The following is a 22,431-nucleotide window of genomic DNA, read 5'->3' as shown; positions in this document are numbered from 1 at the left end:
CTGTGTGTACATGTAAAAATCGCAGGTGAAATCCAACAAACACCTCACCATATTCGACTGAAAGCCCCTGAACCCAACTATTTACTAGAAAGTGCATTTATTAGGGGGGGTGTAACTACCCAAACATCCTCCCTGACGCTACTCCCCTGCAGTCGGGCAACCACAACACGCCTCGCTTAATACCTTGAGAATATGAACTTTATGGATGCCTGGCACTTCTTCCATCCTGTGAAGAGATGTTACACCCACTTCTGAGAAGCACATAAAGTGCTCTTTTGGCTCAGTTACCTCTTTCTGCACACTCCCGAGGCATCTAGAATAGCAGATATGTGCATCATAGCTCGAGGATCATTCTCCAGTTGAACCTTTTGTGGCTTGGGCCATGGAGGCTGGGGCGAAATGGTGCCCCAGCGCATGGTTACTGCACTGACCCATCAAGCAAGGACTACATAGTAAAAGCTACTGACCAATATCTAGTAAACAATAGTGGGTCTGTGAACTCGGCTGGAGTGTTTTTGGAAGCACTCAAGGCAACATTAAGGGGGGAGATTGTTACCAAATTAGCAAATGACTAGAGCCATTAGTGAGTTATTGAGGGTTGACTGACCCAGATAAAGGTATTTGATTAGGGTGCCCAGGTGACAGATAAGATTGCACTATATGTAGATGATCCAAAATGGTCGGGCCTTAGAACCCTTCAGTCTGTGGATTTTTGGGGATCACCCTGGACTGCGAAATAATGTCCCAATGTCCTCCATCTACCCATTTGGAAGGACCTCCTATGCAGCATCCTGGGCTGCAGAACTGCAGGTACTCACAAAGGGCTTCTGGTACCAGGGGGTATATATGTAACTGAGGATGCTCAAGAGGCTTGGGATGAAAATTTGCAGCCACAGCTTGATGGGCTCACCCAAGACTTTGAATTTTAATCATCCCTTCCTCTCTCGCTTATGGGCAGGTTGGGGATCTTTAAGACGGTTGGGCTCCCCTGCTTACTATATCAGTTCCACAATTTCCCCATACACAATCGTTGGAGTTTTTTTTTTTTTTTTTTATCATCTCAAGGCTGAACTGAGGAGGTTTCTCTGTAATTAATGGCCACTCAGAACTGCAAAGAATAAATGTGTTAAATCCACCTTTGAGGATGGAGTGTCCACACCAAACATCCTTATTTACAAGAGAGCTCCACATCTAGTCATTCTTAATGAATGGAGGTTTGTCAAACTAAAGGATCCAGCCCACGCCTCTGAAAAATAGACTATGCAGGGAATCCCAATCGCATATGTTTTGTAAGGGGGGGAATCACCCCCTTTGTCTCTTCTTCCAGCTATGTCAGTGGTGTTTGACATCTACAGAGACACACAAGGCCCTGTGCTTGAACTGGAGCTTAACGCAAGAGACCTCTTGTGGAATGGGCATTGGCTCAAGCAGGTCTTAGATCTATGGGGCTTTAAAGACTGGGAGGTTATTGGAGCTCTGGTCTAGGGGATCTTCTGACTAGGGGACCACCATTAAATCTGTTTCTGAGCTACAGGTGAAATACAATCATCACCACAGTCAATTTTGTTGCTAGTTGGAAATCAGACATGCGCTTTGGCCCTATGTTGGAGGTTGGAGAATGTTCCAGAGTACAGCCCATTGGAGGCACAGGTATGACATAGGGAACCCATAAACTTTCTTTCATACAAAGTTCTCGTCATCCCTACTCCTGACTCCTTTCGACTACACTAAGCCTGGGCTCAAGATCAAGATCCCTTGATAGATGATGACTGGTCAGAAGCTTTGGGTTTGCCGGAGGAGGCCATCGTTTCCATTTATACAGCTGGAGTTCCTCCACCAGTTGAAGAACTTCGGGCTGATCACCTCATCATTCTGCCTCCGTTGTTCAGCCCTGCAGGGGGATATCCTCCACACAATGTGGGGCTCTGGACTGCTCAACTCATTCTGGACTGGGGGGATTGGCATGCCTCAGATGGTTGTTCTCCCTAGGGATCCCAAATTGGTTCTATTACACATTACAACAGATTTCAAGAGCAACAGGGGGGCCCCTTTTGTGGCTCAGTTTGGTGGTGGCCAAATGTGACATAGCCAGAGCTTGGAATTATATGAAAGCTCTGTTGTTCACAGACTGGAAAAAGGCACGGGAAAGGTGTATTAGTCTCAAGAAGTCAATATTCGCTGTTAAAGGTTGCCAATACAAACATGGCAAAATATGAAGAGACTGGGCCCAATACCAAGGGATCACCCTTGAGCTCTGTCCCGAGGAGGAGGAGGAGGAGGAGGAGGAGGAGGAGGAGGAGGAGGAGGAGGAGGAGGAGGAGGAGGAGGAGGAGGAGGAGGAGGAGGAGGAGGAGGAGGATGATGATGAGGATGATGATGAGGATGATGATGAGGATGATGATGATGATGATGATGATGATGATGATGATGATGATGATGATGATGATGATGATGATGATGATGATGATGATGATGATGATGATGATGATGATGATGATGATGATGATGATGATGATGATGATGATGATGATGATGATGATGATGATGATGATGATGATGATGATGATGATGATGATGATGATGATGATGATGATGATGATGATGATGATGATGATGATGATCCCGATCCCTTAGTGACTTGATGGTTTTGAAATTTACTTGTGGTTCGGGGGGGTGACAGGGAGTGTGGGTGTGGTCGCTATGGCTTGCAAGCTAATGTTGGAAGCAGAGGAAGTCCCGTCTCTTGTTTCATACGGTTACTTTAGGATGACGACTTGTCCTTATTTTTTTTTGCCTGAATACTAAATGCCAATAAAATGTTTCATAAAAAATTTAAAAAAAGACACAGAGATACAATACACAAAGTTCAGCATGACAAGTATACATTGAAATGGATACCAAATGATTCTCTGCTTCAGTGAAAATTGCCAAGCACTGCATTATCTAAAAATATACATCAATGGGAACCTGGGTAGACTGTAAGTTATAATAGCTCAGGGTTAAGAGCACTACACATGTATAACCTGTACGCTCATCCTGGTGTTAGCAATGCTCCACACACTACAACCATCACTGGTTCAGCAACACTGCCTCAAGAGGAGAGAGGATGATAAGCCAGTACATGTGAACATAGTCCTAAATAGCCACCACCTTTCACCTGTTGGAAGATGGAGTGAAATAGAGACTAGGAGCAATTTTGGCACTGGAGTGATGCTGAAACATCCACAAGCTGGTTTAAGAAAGCACATCAACACCTTCAGTCAGCTGTGCTGAGGTACAGCTGGAGGTCAAAATGTTATTAAGAACAACAAATTTGTGATGGCAAGAACAGTGTACAAGGTATGGGCCCAGTTGTCTCAAGTCCAACACCCACGGTTAAAACATACATTTTCATGGTTTCTGCAATAAGATCAGCATTTAAAATTCTCTCCTCTTCCAATAACCAGGCGCTGGAAATGATAAAAGTCAATATCTAAGAAGAAACGTTTTGCACTTAGTCCTCCTTGAAACTAAAAAAAAATCAAATGCCCATCAAATCTTTGAAATTTGGGAATAGTCACTGAACCAACCTACTTATGGCTGATTCCAGGTAAACTAGGCAGCATCAAGCCATCTAAAGTAGACAAAATGAAGATACAGTAACTGAGTCCCTTTTTATGGTATACAGATTTTGGAGTTAGATGGCACCAGTAGGGAGCCTCGTTCATTGGTTCCAATTAAACTGTTATTCTGAACACAGCAAAAAAGTTGAGCTATACGAAACGATATTACCAAGAAGTTGAGAGAAGACACGTGCTTTCTGGAAAATCAAGCCCCAACCATACTGTGACTCTGAGAAGAGGGCAAGTGGAAGAATGAGTGCAAGAGTGGGCTTTGCTATACACAAAAATTACTTTGAAGCATCGCCTTGGAACAGGTAAGGTAGAGGGCAAAATACTGCAGGCAATCCTACTATCAAGCCCTCTTTGGAGTCTCTAACAGTCATTTCTAGTTTGACTAGCAATGTGCTTAGCCAGCAGATCTTAACAGTACACTCTGTGCAACATCAAGTTTGAAAACCTGTGTGCCTATTGACCTAAATTCTTTAGAAAGTGATGAGTAGAGAAAAGGTACATGGAGAAGAAGAATATAGCCAGTCAGTGATGCAAGTTGTAAGTGAAGTAGTAAGATTGTGATGGTGAAAGGACAATAAGACAGATGTGAAGAAGAACTCATATACACGCCCTTGTAAAGATGCATACACATTTATATGGACACACACTAAAGAGGAAGAGGCACCCTGCAGAGACAAACATACCTGACCAACGCATGCATTTTCGTTCTACTTTGTTTAGAAACTGCACATCATCAGCAGGCTTAGACTCCAGTAAATCCACAGCTGATGGAGGGTGCTACCAGGATATGTAGAATGGCTAGCTGTAATTGCACTAAGTGCTGCTACAGCTGTCTGACTAAAGGTACACTGGACTTCCAGAATCTGAAAGAGGGAAGAGATGCAACAAGGCTTTCTGTGATCTTCATTGACAGAGCGCACATTAACTTAATTCATGTAAGGCCAGACAATTGCAGGGGTTAGACCGGTGCCCTGCAGGCCTAGAGGTGCCTCACTGCAGATGCTCTTATTGATCCTTTGCCTTGCCATATCCCTTTTACAATAAACAGTTTCAATTGATTTTTGTAGATATCTAAAAAAAAAAAAAAAAAGCGTTAAGGCAAGAGCAAAAATACCATTACACTGGAATAAAATGTGACTCCGGTTGTATCCTATATGTCAGACCCAGTGGAGGGAACCAAAGCACAGATAGAGGCTACTAGGCTACAAATGTGGGGGTTGAGGTGGTTTGTCACTGGTGTCTTGGGGTCTGTTGTACTTTGGCTTTAAAAACTGAGCCAAGTGCAATCTTTTGGCATTGATGTTGCAGAGTTGCAAGGGCAAGCAGTCAAAGGATTCCTAGGGTGGTAGTGTAAGGGGTGAGGGAGCGTAGCATTTATATTCAATATTAACATAAAATGTTTTCGAACTAATGCATAATAATGCCGCATAGAAAATGTATTAATGTACTTTTACTATTCGTGCACTTGAAATGTGCCCACGGGGAGTGGCCACCAATGTATACAATGACTAAGGACACTGACTAATAATAATGAAAATGAGATGTTTAACGTATGATTTTACACTAATAAGAATTATATGTTAAGGTTTTGCTAATAAATCATTAGGCTTTAGTTGGCATGAGTCGAGGCCTAGCTGCCCGGTTTTTCATATTAAATGTGTTTTTCGAACGTGCAGTGTGCTGGCTTGCTGAAGGACATGTACTCGTATTTTTCCAAAGCTAAAGGATCAATGTAACCGTAGTAGATCCGTTCTCATGAAATTTGACTTGCTAGGAGAAACATTGTTGCTAAATGCAACACTGTAGACTAGTATCAGGTACAAGGTCGCCTGAACCGGTTCAGACAATGGACCTACTGACTGAAGATGCGAGAGGACCACGAGAGTATGAAATCATACCGGACATTCTGCCCCCTGGAGACGTCAATCATAAGAACCAATAAACTACGTGAGAACTGTTATGGGGTGACAATTTTGATGAAATCATTGCAAACGTATTGGATGGAGATAATGGGGTGCCAACCCTGACCAATGAAGAATTAGGGGACTGTACAACAGAAAAGGGATAAAAACCTTCGACACGAGAAACCATTAGGAGAGATGCCATTGCGAACTTGTTATGACCCAGACACTTTGTCACTCTACATAGAGACTTTGCTGTTTGGTTCTTCAAACCATCCTTACCTTGCCTTGCCTTGCCTTGCCTTGCCCGAGATATACTTTTCCCCCTTATGAGGGAAGTGTTCCTTTTACCCATTTTGCTGTGTTTCCCTGACTGATGGCGAATCAACTGATGTCCTGAGGACGAAGACAGAATCTGTATGCCGACCCATTACGGAGGGTAACTTTATGATGATGAAATTGTGATTGTCTGATTGCCTTTCCTTTCTAGGTACCAACTGCTTCTTTTGACAGGGACCATAGGTAGATGTTTTTCCAAATTCGAGTTACCAAATTGTTTTGCATGAAGCACAACATGCCAATGCTAATTCGAGGTTAGTTAATGGGTTCACTAAACGGACGCAACAGACAAATGACTGGTTCAATGTTTTGTTGAATAAGCGCCTTAATGATACTCTGCTGAGGTTAACCTATGTTGTCGTCGTGCTATGTTCTAATGTTTGTGATTCTCGCCTTATTGAAATCCTATTTGAGTTGCCATATTAGGACTATGCTAATGTGTTTCTTGATTTTCAGATTAACAAACTTACTAGTAGAATTGTAATCAATAGGGAATAAACTTCATATAATTGTACTAAACTGGTGTGGTTATTCATGACTGAAAGGTCATATTGGTTCTTGAGTCTTATTGATGACGTTATTGACATATTGATTATTTATCTCGTCCTAAGGTGTCTTCAATCAGAGTCAAAAGATTTATTGGCCTAAAACGAGTCCCAGAGTGAATAAAATAATCAGAAAGGGATGCGTTAACAGGGGCAAGACCTCACAATTCAGCAATCAAACAGACACAATAACATACTAAACATCCCACACCATATCTTAGCAACAAAAAAAATAATCAGTACTTAAATATCACAGCAAAACAAAATATTATACAGTTCAATAGGGGCTCTGCTACAGGTTTGCAATATAATCTATTGTTTTCTAGTCAAGTGTTACACTTACTACTGTACCCCTTCCCCACCGTAGGAGGCTCTCTCAATGACTTCGGTGGCTTAACAGAAGTAGCTGCAGTACAGACTCAGAGTAGGCATACGTGCAGTTCACTAGTGATTACCCCACAGGATAATTCATAGCCCAGTTCTAACAGTTTTTGGCAAAAAAGGTCACAGTGGCAACAGTTAGTGATCTCACCAATGATTTATCTCCACGTGATAGTTCAGTCATTCATGATTCTGCTCAGACTGCTCACAGAGGTGCAACTTCTGCAGCACTGGTGGGTGCACTTATTGGACCTGCACCTTCAGCGTTAGCTCCAGTGACCTCGCTCTGCACTCGTTCTCAGAAGCAGTGGCCTCCGGGCCAGGATCAGACAGGTGCTTGTCTTCAGCAGTTGCAGCCCTCAAGCGAATTTCAGAAGGTTGCTTGTCTTCAGCTGCAGTAGCCTTAGAATTTGTTTCAGGAGGATGAGTGTCTTCTGCAGTTGCAGCCTCTAGGCCAAGAATAGGGCTTCTGCTTCAGGGGCTGAGACAGGTTCCTCATAGGTACACCAACATCAGGCAGCGGCAGCACCCTTCCTTTGCAAACACTGCAGGGGTGCAACCAATCCTCAGTTTTAAGTCATTCTTTAAAAGTGTCTGTGCTTACCCTTTTGAAGGCCTTTCAGCTTTTGGGCAACAGAAGTGACAGCCAAGTAATCCTTTACTCATTTCAGGTTTCGTAATTAGGGAGATATGTCCAGTGGAGAGGTCTCAGGTGGCTTCTGTATCTGCAAGTTTGTAGTCTCTGGAACTGATCTACTAATTGTCCCCAAATCTGTGCGATCAAAGGGCCGTTCCAGACCACATGAAGAAAAGTAGCTCCTGGTATTTGTCGTGTTTCTGTTCCCATCAACCTGTTCTGATAATTCAGCTTATCAGGAGCATTAGGGTGCATTGTAATAAATACAAATAGTCAAGCTTAAATGTCTCATTACTTTACGTTTCAAGATGTGGGTGCAAGCTTTAGGTCTTCCATATTGTACAATACAATACACCCCCCTACCAACATAATACATTTTTTATTTACAGGTCTCCCATTGTGCTGAGCTTGGCCTGTTGCCCATATGAAGCCAGACAGACTAGGAATAATGAATGCTCACCTGAACTGAGTTCCATGAACAGTAGCTCGCCGAAGTCAGTCATGTCTCACAAATAAATTGAGTTGGGCACGCAAGAAGGGAGTAGCAATGAAGAAGGTAAAAATGTTTGAAGACAATTTTACTATTGAACACCTTCCATGCTCACTCCCAATTACCTTGCAGCACCAATTACTTTGCAAATAAACTTCTCTTGCATGATAAAGCCACTGGCATTAGAGGCCAAGACCATACTGCAGAAGCATGGCTGGAAGCAATGAGTAGCCGTGAGAGAGCAAATGAAAGGCCTGGAAGGATCAATGAGTGCCGAGCAGGGGCATGGGTGGCAAGCATGAGAGGGCAAGGTGAGAGGAGAAAGCTCCCAATCACCTTCTAAACAAGCGAAGGCCCCCTCACAAGTATTGCTGCAGTGTAATTGTAAATAGGTCATGAAGGCTTTCCAAGGTTACCTACTCTACCAATAGCTGACATGAGAGTTACAATGGAAGGGATAAGAGACAACAAATAGGCAGGCATAAGTGGTCCAGAAGGGTCAAATATCTCGGGCAATGTCAGGAGGGGCAGAGATGGAGTCCAATGAGAAATTAAAATGAGGATAGTCACAAGAAGCCCACGGCAGACCAAAGAATTTTGGTAGGGCAACGAAAAGGCTTGCATGACAGACCCTCTTAAGTCCCAGACTTTCAGCCTCTTACCAGTGGTGGGGGTGTATATTTTAGAGCTGTATTGTCCTTCACACTGCTGGTGTTGATGCTGCTGTTGATGTATCCGCCCTCCCACAAGCTAAAAGGAGCACAGTGGCAAACCTGAGCCCACCTCTGGGTTGTATTTATCAACAGGAAGAAATATTTTACAGAGGACAGCTCAGAGTTCCCTTAGCCAAAACTTACATTCCTCTCTGAGACATCTGGCCAATCACATTTGGTTGTGAGCTTTAGAGTGCCACAGTATTCCAGTGTTTAGTTGTGCATCACACAAAACAGATAGTAAGTCAACTTTTCTCTGACAAAAATCAACATGTCTCTGGCATCGGGCAACATGAGTGACAAACCCCTGCACGAAGTGTCTTCTTTTCTGCACTATCTAGCTTTCCTTCCTTGTTTCTCTTTCCTATCAAAAAGTGCTTACTATAAAAATCTCCGATTCTGCTAGGTTATGCCACACTGAAGAAACATAGCACATAAATAATCCATAAAGCTATCCAGAATGTTGCTCCTGGCTCCCTCTTGCATTGCCCTAAAATTCATTCTCCACCTCGAATTTTCTCTGCTATCCATGTAAACACTTCTCGGTTTAGTCCCCTCCTCCATATACTGAGTGGGGTCGAAAATGCACTGTCTAGGAAGCTGCCCCATGAAACCCTTTCTGAAAATACTACAGAAATCTTTCAACCTCCTTTCTTTCATGGAAACCCTGAAACTTGGTAGTTTTATAACAAAGTTGTTAATAATCCGATTTATTTGGTTATCTCTGGTAGTGCTGTAGGTGCCGTCAGACTCTGAAAAAACAATACAACTTTAAATCTCAAACAGAGTTAATACATGAAAAGCCAGGATTATATATCCATGGTAGGTGTTTCATCTATACGATTTGTGATACAAGCAGAGGTCAAAGCCTAGGAAAAACCTGTCTTTTAAGAAAAACGTTAATTTCACTGTGCTGCAGAGAATTACGATAAACAGAAAACCAGTTCCAGGCAACTGAGCAAAACCACTGGTCAAATGTTGGCAGCAACAATTCTGCACAGACTCACAGCAGGCAGGCGATATAGCAGTTGGCAACTTCAGAGCTTCGTTTTCATTTCACTTTAGTACAGAGGGTTTGTGGAGACCCAAAAATGTTGTGTGGGGTAGAGGGGGTGGAGAGGCATGACACACACCGGACCATCATCCATCATTCCTGCACCTCATTTGGATCTATAGTGACCTGTACAGAGCAAGGCCTGCCCTCTTTTTGCTTCAGTATGGTAAGCGGGCCAGGGAAGTGGATGCATTCACATGTGAAGTCACCCCAATGGAGGCTTGAATCCTGTTTTGGTGGCTTCCTACAAATAGTCATCAGTTTCCGTCTAAACAATATTTTAGAATGCAATCTCAATACGCACTGTCGAGTCATTTTACAACCTATTACTTTCTACACAGAGTCCACAGAAGTAATAACTGTTAGGATACAGAAGTATAGGTTGCAGGACCAAATTTGTATTTTCCATTGCATTGCACTGAATTTGGAACGTGTTTCCTGACATCATCAACACCAACCTCACCATTCAGACCTGCCCTGCCATTGACACTTGAAGTTGTAAACATACTTTATCATATTGTTAGAATTGGTGTTCTGTTTCAATAACACATCCTTGCACTGTTTAACGTGTTAATACTTTGTATCATCCTTGAGATGCTTATCCATACTCATTTCTAAATAAGTGTTTGTATTTTCTTCTTTTTCATCACTGTACTATGTGTACTTTCTTTTGACAGATACACTTTCTTTTCTCCCTTTTTCTTACTCCACCTAACCTCCTCTCCATGTTTGCCATCCGGCCCATTCTATTGCTTCCTGTTACCCATGTTTCCTGGAAATAAGACCATATTGATGTTACAGTCACATAATGAATGTTCATGACTTTTAAGAACTGTCTTTATTCTGTACTCGTTAGTTTGCTTTAAAAATATTTAATTATTATTATTTTTTTTATCATAAAAAACAGCAAACTATTGCAAAACCATATACGATGTCTAAGTGACTAGGGATGTATGATCATGAATGTTTGTAAACATTTGGTCTACTATGTTATGGCAGAGGAAATAATAGATAGAAGGCAACATCACAAAACAAAATAAAATGATGGACGTAGTGTTGAAACTTTTCAAACACTAACCCCAAGTCACAGATCTGGGTTTAATCCATTGTTATTTTGCTCACCACATCACCCCAGTTTGGACCCAGCCATATGCAAATCAGTCTTGACTCTGTTGCCCGTGGGTGACGAAGGGTGATATCCCGAAACCGGTCACAGCATTCTCGTTTCCGGTCCAGTGAGGACCTGGCTTGGCTGTTTGGGATGGACTGTTCCCATGGGGAACAGGGTCAAGACTAATTTGCATATGACTAGATCCAAACTGGGGCGGCGGGCCAAACAACAATGGATTAAGCCCAGATCTTTGTGACTGGGTGTGAATGTTTGCATTGTTCATCATTCCGTCAATCATCTGTTCTTTTTTAAATCACAGATACATACATGATTTTTCTGGTCCCTCCAAATGAGTCTATGAGTAGTAAGGAGTAGATTTCCAGCGTCAAACTTTGCCTGAAAAAAGATTGAAAATGAAAACCAGAATCAATAACAAGTTCAATATTACACATTGAATGGCAACTACATGTTCCATCAAGGGTCTAAAAAGAGCCAATTAAAACATTTTGCATGAACAAGAACACCTGCAATGGGCCTCCCTGGAATGGGCAGAAACACCAAGAACGCATTGCTTAGTATAACAACTTCTTCCTCGAAGTGCTTATGCTCCGGTTCCATCTTGAACAAGAGACATTCTTCCCATTTAGGGTAAGATCAATGCTCATGCCCAGATGCATCCGGGTCCTTCCCTGTTTCGCATGCAACCTTTGGTCCTCCCTTCCTCAGTTCCTTCCCTCACCATCTACCAAGATGGAGTATACAAGTATAGAATACAACAGAAGGGGTGATGATTATATAAAGGAAGGGGGATAAATGGCCAACAGTACAGATGTTATTAAAGTAAGAAAAGGTGCCTATGAAAATGTCAATCAATTACCACATCATGAATTCCACGTTTTTTGATTTGTGCTCGACTTGTGTTTGTTCAAGCATTGGCTTTTCTGACAATTTTGTTAAGGGTGTTGTAAATCACAGTCTATTTAGCCTATTACTCCATTAGAATGTCTGTTCTGGGATATGTTTTTAAAGGTTTATGCCCCTAAGAAGGCATGAAGGGAGGGATAGATAGCGGAGAGATCTGCTGAATGTAACTTGCTAAAATTAATCCATTTCTCTCATTGTGAGATGTTGAGAAGCGATGATAGTATGTAGCTTGTTCGGACATTCAGTGGTCGGCTAGACTAGAGTCTTGCGATTGGCCAGCAGAATGTGGAAGTTATCTTCAGTTATTCCATGCCAGATCATTTGGCAATAGCAGGTTTATGGCAGGTACTGTGCAAAGTGATTGACGAGACCTGTAGCAGATCTGACTTATGTGACTATAAGTGCAGTATAAGGGAGAGATATTAGGCTTTTACGAAATACATTTGGCTGCTGGCCGCTTAGTGTTACTATTAGTGTGGGTCAGAAGGGTTATTTATTACTCTACATTACTCTGTAATGCAGAGTAGCCAAGGGGCAACCCTTCATAACTTATCTGAATATAAAAATGTTGTCTGCCGGTTGGGCTGATTCCTTGTCTGAAGGCTGTAAATAGTTTACTGTACTTCAAGGTGTGATTATCATAATGTATTCTATCCCCGGGTTGTTTTATGTAATTATCTTGGAAATAGCCATGTTTTCACCTCTCTTCTGAAGTCTGTATGCTCCCGAATGATTCAAATCTTTTCTGGTAGCGAGTTCAAGAGTTTGGTGAATGTAGTGAAAACACATTGCCTCCTATGGATTTTTAATAATAAAGTGGTATAACGATTTGTGGGGCAAGCCTGGAACACAGTGTCCTATTTTCTTTGTGTTGCTTGAATTTCATTTACTTTTTCCATGGGAGGATCTGTGACTAATGAAGAGTACCTTGAACATTGCTATTCTACCTATGGGTAGTCAATAGGGTGACTGCGGGACTCTCGTCATGTGTTCTCTTAAGTGAAGGCTAAGAGGGAATCTTGCAGCAGCATTTTGGATTAGCTATATTATGGATAAAATTAAAATGGGTGTGCAAAGGTATAGGCAGTCGGCATAATCAAGTTTGGAGATTACAAGTGTGAGGACAGCTTGTAGCTTTTGCTGTATCAAAGATATGGGAAGAAGCAAATTAGTATTTTCATTTTGTAGAATGTGCTTTGTGACTTGTTGGCATGTAGTATGAAGGATAGGTCTGAATCCATGGTTACCCCTAGGTTTCCTACATCGCTTGATGTTGCAGGGTTGAACTCTGCATGACTTCCCAACATCTTTGCATTTATGGCGCAAAGGTAGTTGCCAAAGTTAGAGTGGTAGATGTCTCATGGGAAGTCACTTTTTAAAATGATTTGCATGATGTTCGATTAGTTATAACAGGTGAGGGTGAATGATTTAATCAGGCTGGTAAGGGTGTTGAATAGATGCTAAATAATACATTAAATAGGGGGACCACAATGTTGGCTGTGAGGGGCTGATGTATTAATAATTTGCCTGGGATAGTCTGCTAATGACCTTGAGAAATGGATCAGTGCAAGGATGCCATTACAAGGCTCGATCTGCAGGTTTCAGATGAACTAATCATTATTGTTATAACACACAATTTTTAACAAGATGTCAGGGCCACATAGAATCAACTGATAAACTGTTGTGGAATTTTAGCTGCTTCCTGCAAGTTTGACAATCATATTGACCAGTGTTTACATAGTCAAATTGCTGTTAGATGTAATTTGAAGAAAGTGTAGAAACATTTGATATTTCAAGAGAAACATCTCCTGAAGAGATAACACGATTGCAAAGGGCATCCAAAACCCTGTAATGCTTGCAAAGCATGCCTTGAATAATCATAAAAAAATTACTCAACAAGCAAGTCGAGTAACTTGAATAATCTACTCAACGAGAACTGTAATGCATGTGACCTGTAAACGGGTCTCAAATTGTGTGATCCTAGGCAAATATTTTAGCTTACAATCATCTTATTCTTCATTCTCACATATGAGTGTACCTTCTAATATGTGAGCTCAACATTTCTGCAGTACTAAAAAACATCTTTGTTTGATTAAACAGACTAAACGTTTGCTCCATGAATAAAAACAATCTAGCCCACATAAAGGGGACACGTGGTCCATGACTTGTCTCTTAGTTTACAAATATTATTGCTACCAAGGCAAGAGTGCTTCTAGGTTTATGTGTAAACACTCACTTTTAATAAATATATTACTAAAGAATGATGTGGTCACACACTGTCATTAAGAGACCGAACATTTCTAAGAAATGTCCAAAAACCTTCCCATTAACTTGCAGCTTTACTGATAAAACTATATAATGTATTAACAATCTTTGAAAAGCAGGTTTCAGAAAACATGTTTATTCTATGCACATCACCAAGTAGAGTGTTCCGATTCGTGTTCATCCTACTAAAATATTTTTGTCATGACACAGAAGTACAAACAATGGGCTTTTACAATTACTGAAATATATTCTGAAATGTTTGTACAGTTGACTTAGCTATTTAAATGTTGTGTGTTAGGAAAAACCTGACAACATCCTGGAATTCTGTAGTTAGAAGGAAAACGAATTGTAAGACAAACTGAATTTGATGTGTGTCTCTGAACACAGAGCAAATGGGACAAGAACAAGATTTAAAGGTGTTTTTTATTGCTCCTTCACTTTCTGACTGAACAAAACACCTGTTCTTTGTCAACTCGACAGGAGGGGGCGAGTAGGTCCTAAAAATAGCTCTACTGATAAAACATTACAAGGCATAGTGAGTTAGCGAACGGGCGAGTAGATTTTTGGAGGCCAGCAAGGCTTTGTCCTGTGATAAAAAATGTTGTATTTATTCTGGTGTAAAAGCCCTGGTTAAAGCTGGGAGAGAGGATAAGAAAGGGATGAATAGACCAGGGCTAACACAAATACTATGTTACAGATGCAGATCAAAAAATAATTTAGGACCCGTGATAATGGTCCTGTAATTATTAAGAAGTGCCGCAAATGCTACAAATGGGTATTGTCTTTACAATACACAAGAGTACAGAGAGTATGGTTCATGAGAGTAGTGTGAAAGATGAGCAGAAAGATGCGTCAGTGTATGACCTCCTGTTACAACTGAGTTACACACAGAGCTCAGAAAAGTGAGCACCCAGACACTGCACTGCCGCACAGGAAAATTAAATTTAGAGGGAGCATAGGGTATAACCATTTTGGTTTTTCATGCAGGAACTAGAGGAGGGGGGACTTCTATCTAACGGGGATGGATCTTATTGTGATACCAGTATTGGGAATGTATCACTGACAATTATGACTGACTTATGGTCACCTAGTGACATAATATCTGATCAGACCATTTAATAATTTTTTGTCAACATATAATTTACATTGGTCAGATGTCAAGGCTGTAGCCTTTGACACAGATAATAAGGAAGGACATTGGGCTAGTTAATGCATATTGACAATTTAAAGGACAGAAAGATATACACAAGTTTATATATACAAAAAAAGATGGAGGTTTGTTTAGATCAAAGCAAACTGGGCACTGTTATGCAGGAACATACCACTACTTTATTTAATTTTGTTGATTTTGTGAATATATCTTTTAACAGTATATGAGAGAAATGCGGACATGGTTGTTGACAAAGTGGAATGCTTGTGTGGACAGGAGCACAAGATAATTTTAAAGTAAGGTGCTATTGAAGAGGCACATAAAATGAGCAATGTGCCAGTAGGTCTAAAGGATGAGTTGAAGGACTTAATGAGTGACATGTGCAAGGAGGAAATTCCTGAACTATAGATTGTACTGAATGAATTTCTGCAATTTTATTGCAAAAACGTCAAGCCAAATTTGTGTTCTAATCTTTCCCTGAACAGGAAAATTGTGGCTATTGAAAAGTCAAGAAATACTTGCACCACAATTGCCTTTCCTGCTGCATATTTTTTAAGTAGATTTAGAGTTCAAGTCACAATTATTAACCACATTTGTAAAACCTTTTGGGGCACATAAGTATTTATGGCTACCATTTGGGTTGGTCTCTGCAGCCAGCACATTTCAGAAATTAATGTACATTCTGTTTAAAGTAATTCCAAGTGTGTTAGCGTCCTAAGAGGATATATCTATTCTCTCAACTGAACTGAGAAACATATTGAAATTCTTGACACAGTGAGAGGAGAGTTGTGAAACAGAGGAATGACTGCTAGCAAGAGTAAGCACAAATTCTGTTCTACTACAGTAGGTTATCTATGCAATTATGTTACGCAGATTGCATGCGGCTGAACAGTGACCTGATAAAACCCATTGCTGAGGCGCGTTCACCCACTAACAAAGCCCGGCTAAGGTAAGTTATTTGATAATTGAAGATTAAGCTAGATTTTTTAAATGCTGTGCTCTTGTTAAAGAACCTTTACAAAATATTAAGAAAAAAGGGAAAATGTATGATGGATGATACCAAAAAAATGTTTTTGAAATGGTAAAAAGCATACTTTTTCAAGAACCATCATTACAAACCTTTGTATCTGGTTATGAGAGTACTGCAAGCATTGATGCCAGAGCTGTTGGTCTGGGAGCAGTGTTTAGTCAATAACTGTTGTTTTTGTTTCGCTCACTTTAAAGGAACTGGAAAACGCCATAGCACTACTGAAAGGGAGTTATTGACTTGTGCATGGGCTGCTGACAAATCAAAAACGTATTGATGGTTACAATATTTATCTTATGTACACAAGCATTTGATTTACTTAATGGATGACACTGAATTAGGCAGAACATCAACTGGTACACTTCGTAATCAGATAACAAGAGTATAATTTCAAATTAAACATCTTTGATGGAATCAGAGAGCCGATTGCTTATCAAGGGGGTCTGTTCTAGCAAATGGCATTGATTTGTATTCCAAGAATGCAGAGTAAGCAGTGGTAGCTGTGGTATTCGGTTAGCCCCAAAATGAAAAACGACAGCCTAGCGAAATTAGGCTGACAAAACAATTTGGGGAAAAAGACTGAATGACATATCTTTTCCACAAAAATACAATATTTGTGGAAAAGATATGCTGGACCTGGGATGAAATCTTAGATCTGTAATACGTGTATCAAAAGATAATATTACAACTACTAGTAAAATACTAAAATAAGGGACTAAAGTTGAAAAACAAATTAGGATGCTGTAGTCTTTCCACTAGGTCTACCGTGAGCCAGACAAAAGATGCAGACTACCACTCTAAGGGAAAAAATAAAAGAAGAGGAAAGAAGCAAGGGTAAGTAAGTAAGAAGTTGATGGCGGTGAAAAGAGAGGGTTAAAGGAGGAAATGGTCCCATAGCAAATACGAAAACAGACAAGTATGAAAGGAAAAGAGGTTAAAGAGGAGTATTAATAAGAGAATCCATGTTAGGACCTTTCTCCTGCATCCACTGCTCCTTTTCCTGCATCATCAGATCATCAACCAAGATGCCATCCATCACCAAGCAAACCAACCATCACCACCCTCGCCCTAATGTAATCTTCCTCACTGGGACCTGGCTCACCCCTGCATCCATTACAAACTTCACCACAGCAACACTAGACTGATACAAGATCACACACCAAGGCTGCACCAACAAATCCGGAGGAGGGATCATCACCATTCACAAAGAAAACATCCACTGCACCACTGAGACAGAAGACACCATACGAACAATGCCTCAACTTCAAACTCCAAGCAGACAAAAAACACACTATCAGAGGCATCCTCGTCTACAGACCACATCCCAGCTTCTACACCACCATCCCCGATTTCATTGTCCCTCTCGCCATTGACTCCAAAGACTACAACTCCCTTGGATATATGAATTTCCAGCTTGACTACCTCAACACACCACCAGCCTCCTTGACGGGATGAATAACATCTGACTCACCCAACTCATGACTGACCCCCACCCACAATGCAGGACACACTCTGGACCCCATCTTCAGTGCCAGCAACAGGGTCAATTACAGCATGTCACCGAACTCACCATGACCGACCACTCCATTGTAAAGTTCAACATCTCCAGCCCCCGCAGCTCCACCGCCAAGCCACTCAGCACCGCCCCCACCCCACAGCAGCTGGAGCAAAGTGTCAGTGAGCCAATTGGCTGACACCCTCAACACATCACGCCCTAACACTGCATCAAACCTGGACCAAGAAGTCAAAAACTTCATCTCCTAGATCACCAACTGTGCTGACATCATCGCTCACATCAAGACTATCAGACATAGGAGATCCACCAAGCAGGCAAGATTACACACCAAGGAATTGAAAACAGCAAAACACCACTGCAAGCAACTGGAAAGAAGATGGTGCACAAGCAAGGACACCTCAGATAGGACTGCCTTCAAGACCTCCCACAACCTCTACCACTGGATACTGAGAGACAAAGAAGGAAGCCCTTGCTGACCACATTGAGTCCAGTTCCAACCACAGCAAAGAGCTCTTCAACATTGTCAGAGAGTTTGCCAAACCTGCAGCCACAGAAAACTGCATCACCTCCTCCCAAGAACTATGTGACAGACTTGCTGACTTTTCCCATTACAAGATCACTACCATCTATGAGAACTTCGAACTCCAGCCCAAGCCCTCAGACTTCCTTCACGCACTCACCAAAATCAACACAGACCACCGACTTATCTCACAGGACCAGCTTACACCCAGGACACCATCACCATGAACGCTGTTCACTTAGGAGCCTCCACGGAGCCCTTCCTGCACCACATTTTTAATCTTGGAAGTAGCAGGATCAGCAGCGAGCTCACCACCCTCTTCAACTCCTCACTTGCCACAACCACCTTTCCTGAAAACTGGAAAAATGCAGAAGTCAAAGCACCCCTCATGAAACCACCTGCGGACCTGAGTGAACTCAAAAACTACTGCCCCATCTGCCTTTCCACGCCAAAGTCCTGGAAAAAGCTATCAACCAACAACTTACGAAATATCGGCAGCAGAACCTCCTCTTAGACAACTTGCAATCTGGATTCCGTGTCAGACACAGCACCAAGACTGCCTTGCTCACAGCCACTGATGGCATCAGAGCCCTGCTCGACTGAGGGGAAACAGCGGCCCTGAACATCCTCAACCTCTCAGCAGCCTTTGACACCATATCTCATCACACTCTGATCAGAAGACTTTATCACATCGGTATCCAAGGAAACACCCTCAAGTAGATCGCCTCCGTCCTCAACAGAAGTACGCAGACGTTTTGCCTACCTCCATTCACCTCCAAATCCAAGGACATCATCTTGCAGTGTCCTTCAAGGATTCTCCCTCAACCCCACCCTCTTCAACCTTTATGACCCCCTTGGCCAACATTGTCAGATCCCACGGACTAAACATCATATCCTACGCAGACAACATCCAGCTCATCCTCTCGTTCTCAGAAGATCCCGCCAACACAAGGGCAAACTTCCACAGGTGCATGACGAGCATCACCAACTGGAAGAAGGACAACTGACTGAAGCTCAACATAGACTAAATGGAAGTGCTGATCTTTGGCACCACCACCACCAGATGGCACGCAGAAATAGGACCATCACCCAAACCGACCGGCCATGCCAAAAGCTTCAGCATAATCCTGGACAACAAACTGAGCATGAAGTCCCAGATCAATGCAGTCACCTCTACCTGCTTTTGCACACTTCAAATGTTATGAAAAGTCTACAAATGGCTGTCCCTAAACAACAGACGTACTGTCACTCAAGCACTAATCACGAGCCATATGGCAACACACTCTATGCTAGGATCACCCTTTCTGCAGAAATTGCAGACCATGTGGAAGCTATACCCTGCTTGTGTCTGCGTCACCTAGCACTGTAAAATATTGGCAGTAGCTGCATGCATGCTGTGATGATGAACTGTTCCCTGGTCCGCAGTGCTATCACGTTTAAAGCCCAAAGCCTTCGAGGTTGGTACAGCGGTTTCAGCGCAATTTCTAGAATCTTCCCGTGAGCAGTTTCGGGTATTTTTGACATTAATTTCGTTTCGTGGATTTCATTACTTGGTTTTGCCCGCATAAAGTGCGTCTCGAAGGGTCATACAAATGTGGAATGCCACACAAACAGGATACCATGGAAATGCCACACGGAAGCAAGCTGAAAATGTGGCACCTCTGCAAAGCTGCTATTATTGTATCCTATCCTTAAAAATATTTCGCAAACTGAAATTTCCTGAAAGAATCAGGAGTACAGGGAACCTCTGTATAGTGAGTCTCCTAAGTCACAACGCTTGACATTTTAGAGTCAGGCAAACGTCACTAGTGGTTAAGTATATGAACACGAACAGCAGTCTACGCCTCCACCCATGTGCCAGACCGTGTTGTTTTGCCTGACTCCGACATGGAATTACTCGGGTCATGCGCAGTCTGGAGTTTGAGAGCGCGCCCCTTACCTTCTCTTCCCCATCGTAGACCCGCACACCGCGCTGCTGGATCACCAGTGTCTCATTAATCTCCAGCAGTCCTGTAGCCCATACAAAGCGGTCCATGATTACGCTGCAAACTATCCCTTACGCAACGAAGTGCTGCTTCGGCAAGGACGCTCACACCAAGGCCCGTAACACTTCCGTATTTACTGTCATTGGCCCTGCCGCCTTCTCTTCCTCTTTTGTTGAAGAGACAGCGCCGCCTTCCTGCAAGCAGGCGTAAGGCAAGAGGCAGATCATGATGAGGTTTCTGTGGAAATTGGAAAGCAACATAAACGGGGAAACTTTTCGCGGTGTTTGTCGACCAAGCTAATAATTGTGGGGTTTTCAAGGGTCCCAGGTCCAAACAGAACAGGTGTTCTGCAAGATATAGAGTCATTGACTCATTGGATAGGGATTCTATGTCATGACAGAGACTTCAGTTTATGCATTCTTCTAGGGTGACCAGATTTAATTAAAATAAAAGACAATCATAGCTGCCAAGTTTCCCAGGTCCATGCGTGATATGCTGCTCCACTACAGGTTTTTTCCTTTGCATACTGGGTTTTGTAATCCTGTTTTATAATGGAAAAAGAAGACTACAAGTCCCAGAATTCAAAGAAAAAAAAAACCTGGAATTGAGAGGAAGGACTACAATTTTTCATCAGCCAAAGCCACACAATTACCGTGCATATCAGCCTAGAAAAACAGATGGGGCAGTGAGAAGATAAAGAAAGTGCAATTTTTAATCCCACTATCACACCTCTTAATTATATTGCTTTCTGAGAACAGCTGCTAACTAGTTCTGCTTTGGAGCATATAAAAACATGCTCCATCTGTTTTCAATGGACTCTTGCTGAGAACCAGGACACAAGCCAACTTTGCTGAAATCTGCTGGGACAGCTGCTGAAAAACAGGGACTGTCCACTCGTGGTCACCATACATTCTCCCTTTTGCTTTATTACGTTGAAGCAGACCAAACAGTACAGCTGTCTGTGATTTGTAACTCACATTGTCTTGCTTTCTATTTGCTGGGTCTATTTGTTTTAGGATGTCCAGCTTGAGTTCTTCTCTTCCATTGCCCAAACCCTGTTTTCCACATCCTTTTGAGATCTCACTTTCTGTAAGCAGACCTTTAAATCTTGTTCTTATCTTGTCAAATTTGCTGTGCATTGAAACGCAACGGTCAAATGTCAGGCTCTGTCTTTCAAGGAACATTAGTGTTTCCTTTCCTTTCTGTGACTTCAAAGTGAGAGCATTTTTAGGCTTGTGCCCCTTCTATTCTCCAGTCTACGAGGCTGTAACATACCCCTCAAATATCACATCATGTAACACGCGGATGACAGATTTTTATTTTGGGTAGATAGGTGAGTGGTTTACTGCTTTTAACACAGAGATTCTTTTGTTAGTTGTAGTTAATAAAATGTAATCCTTCTAATATAGCAATGTGAAGGACATGTGACCCCTAAACCTTCTAATCCTCACTGTTTTATGCAACAAACATCTTGTACACCGATTTACATACTTACATGATTTATTGTCAATGTATAATATATGTATGACACTAAAAGCACCCTGGCACCCTGCACTGGGATGAGTAGTGGTATAAAATAAATAAAATAGTGTTTTTTACATTGTTATTTGTGCAAATACTGGGACAGACCAACACTTCTGACATTCTTACAGTGTATCCATTTCTCTTATTTACAGGGACTGAACAAAGTCAAAAGCATGCCTCTCTTAACCCCTTCCCTGCCAAGGACTGGTACCGGCCCTCGGGGGAAGCGTTAGTGCTCCCCGAGGGCCACCCCTCCACCCCCCAGGTCAGAGTTGGAAGGAGAATCGCTTTGCGATCACGCGCTGACATCATCAGAGGGTGCCAGATGCGCTGGAAGCCATTTGCTTCCAGCGCGTCGAACACAGAGGTGAGTTTTTCCTCCGGGTGGGGGGGGATTGCAAAAAAAAAAAGAGGCAGCGGTGGAAAGGAAAGGGTTTTCCTTTCCCTCAATGTCTCTTTCAGCATTCCTGCTGCCCGATCGCGGTGCGATCGGGCAGCAGGAATGCCCACTAGACACCAGGGAATTTGTTTATGTGTGTGTGTGTATGCAGAGTGGGGGAGCAACCCCTTGAGCAAGGGTCGCTCCCCTTGGGGGGCCAATATATTTATTGCCATTTCTTCCCCCCTTGGGGGCAGATCGGCCTTTTATTTTTAGGCCGATCTGCCCCCAAGGGGGGCAGAAGCCACTAGAAACCAGGGATTGTTTTTGTGTCTGTTTTTTTGTGTGTTGTCGGG

General features: G+C 42.3%; 1 protein-coding gene across 1 annotated transcript in view; it reads right to left on the bottom strand.

The window, feature by feature from the left end:
* The window catches only part of VPS36 (vacuolar protein sorting 36 homolog), a 141,859-nt gene extending 121,510 nt beyond the window's left edge, over positions 1–20,349 (bottom strand). Inside the window, exons 1-2 of the mRNA XM_069205463.1 lie at positions 20,127–20,349; positions 11,113–11,181 (exon numbers count right to left, since the gene is read on the bottom strand). Coding sequence (XP_069061564.1) covers positions 11,113–11,181; positions 20,127–20,222 — 165 coding nt within the window. The 5' untranslated portion in view covers positions 20,223–20,349. The remainder of the gene's footprint in view (positions 1–11,112; positions 11,182–20,126) is intronic.
* Between the last annotated feature and the right edge of the window lie 2,082 nt (positions 20,350–22,431).

Source organism: Pleurodeles waltl, chromosome 8, assembly GCF_031143425.1.
Source record: "Pleurodeles waltl isolate 20211129_DDA chromosome 8, aPleWal1.hap1.20221129, whole genome shotgun sequence".
Taxonomy (NCBI): domain Eukaryota; kingdom Metazoa; phylum Chordata; class Amphibia; order Caudata; family Salamandridae; genus Pleurodeles; species Pleurodeles waltl.
Note: the sequence above shows the minus strand (reverse complement) of the source record. Positions and strands in the feature narration are given on the sequence as shown.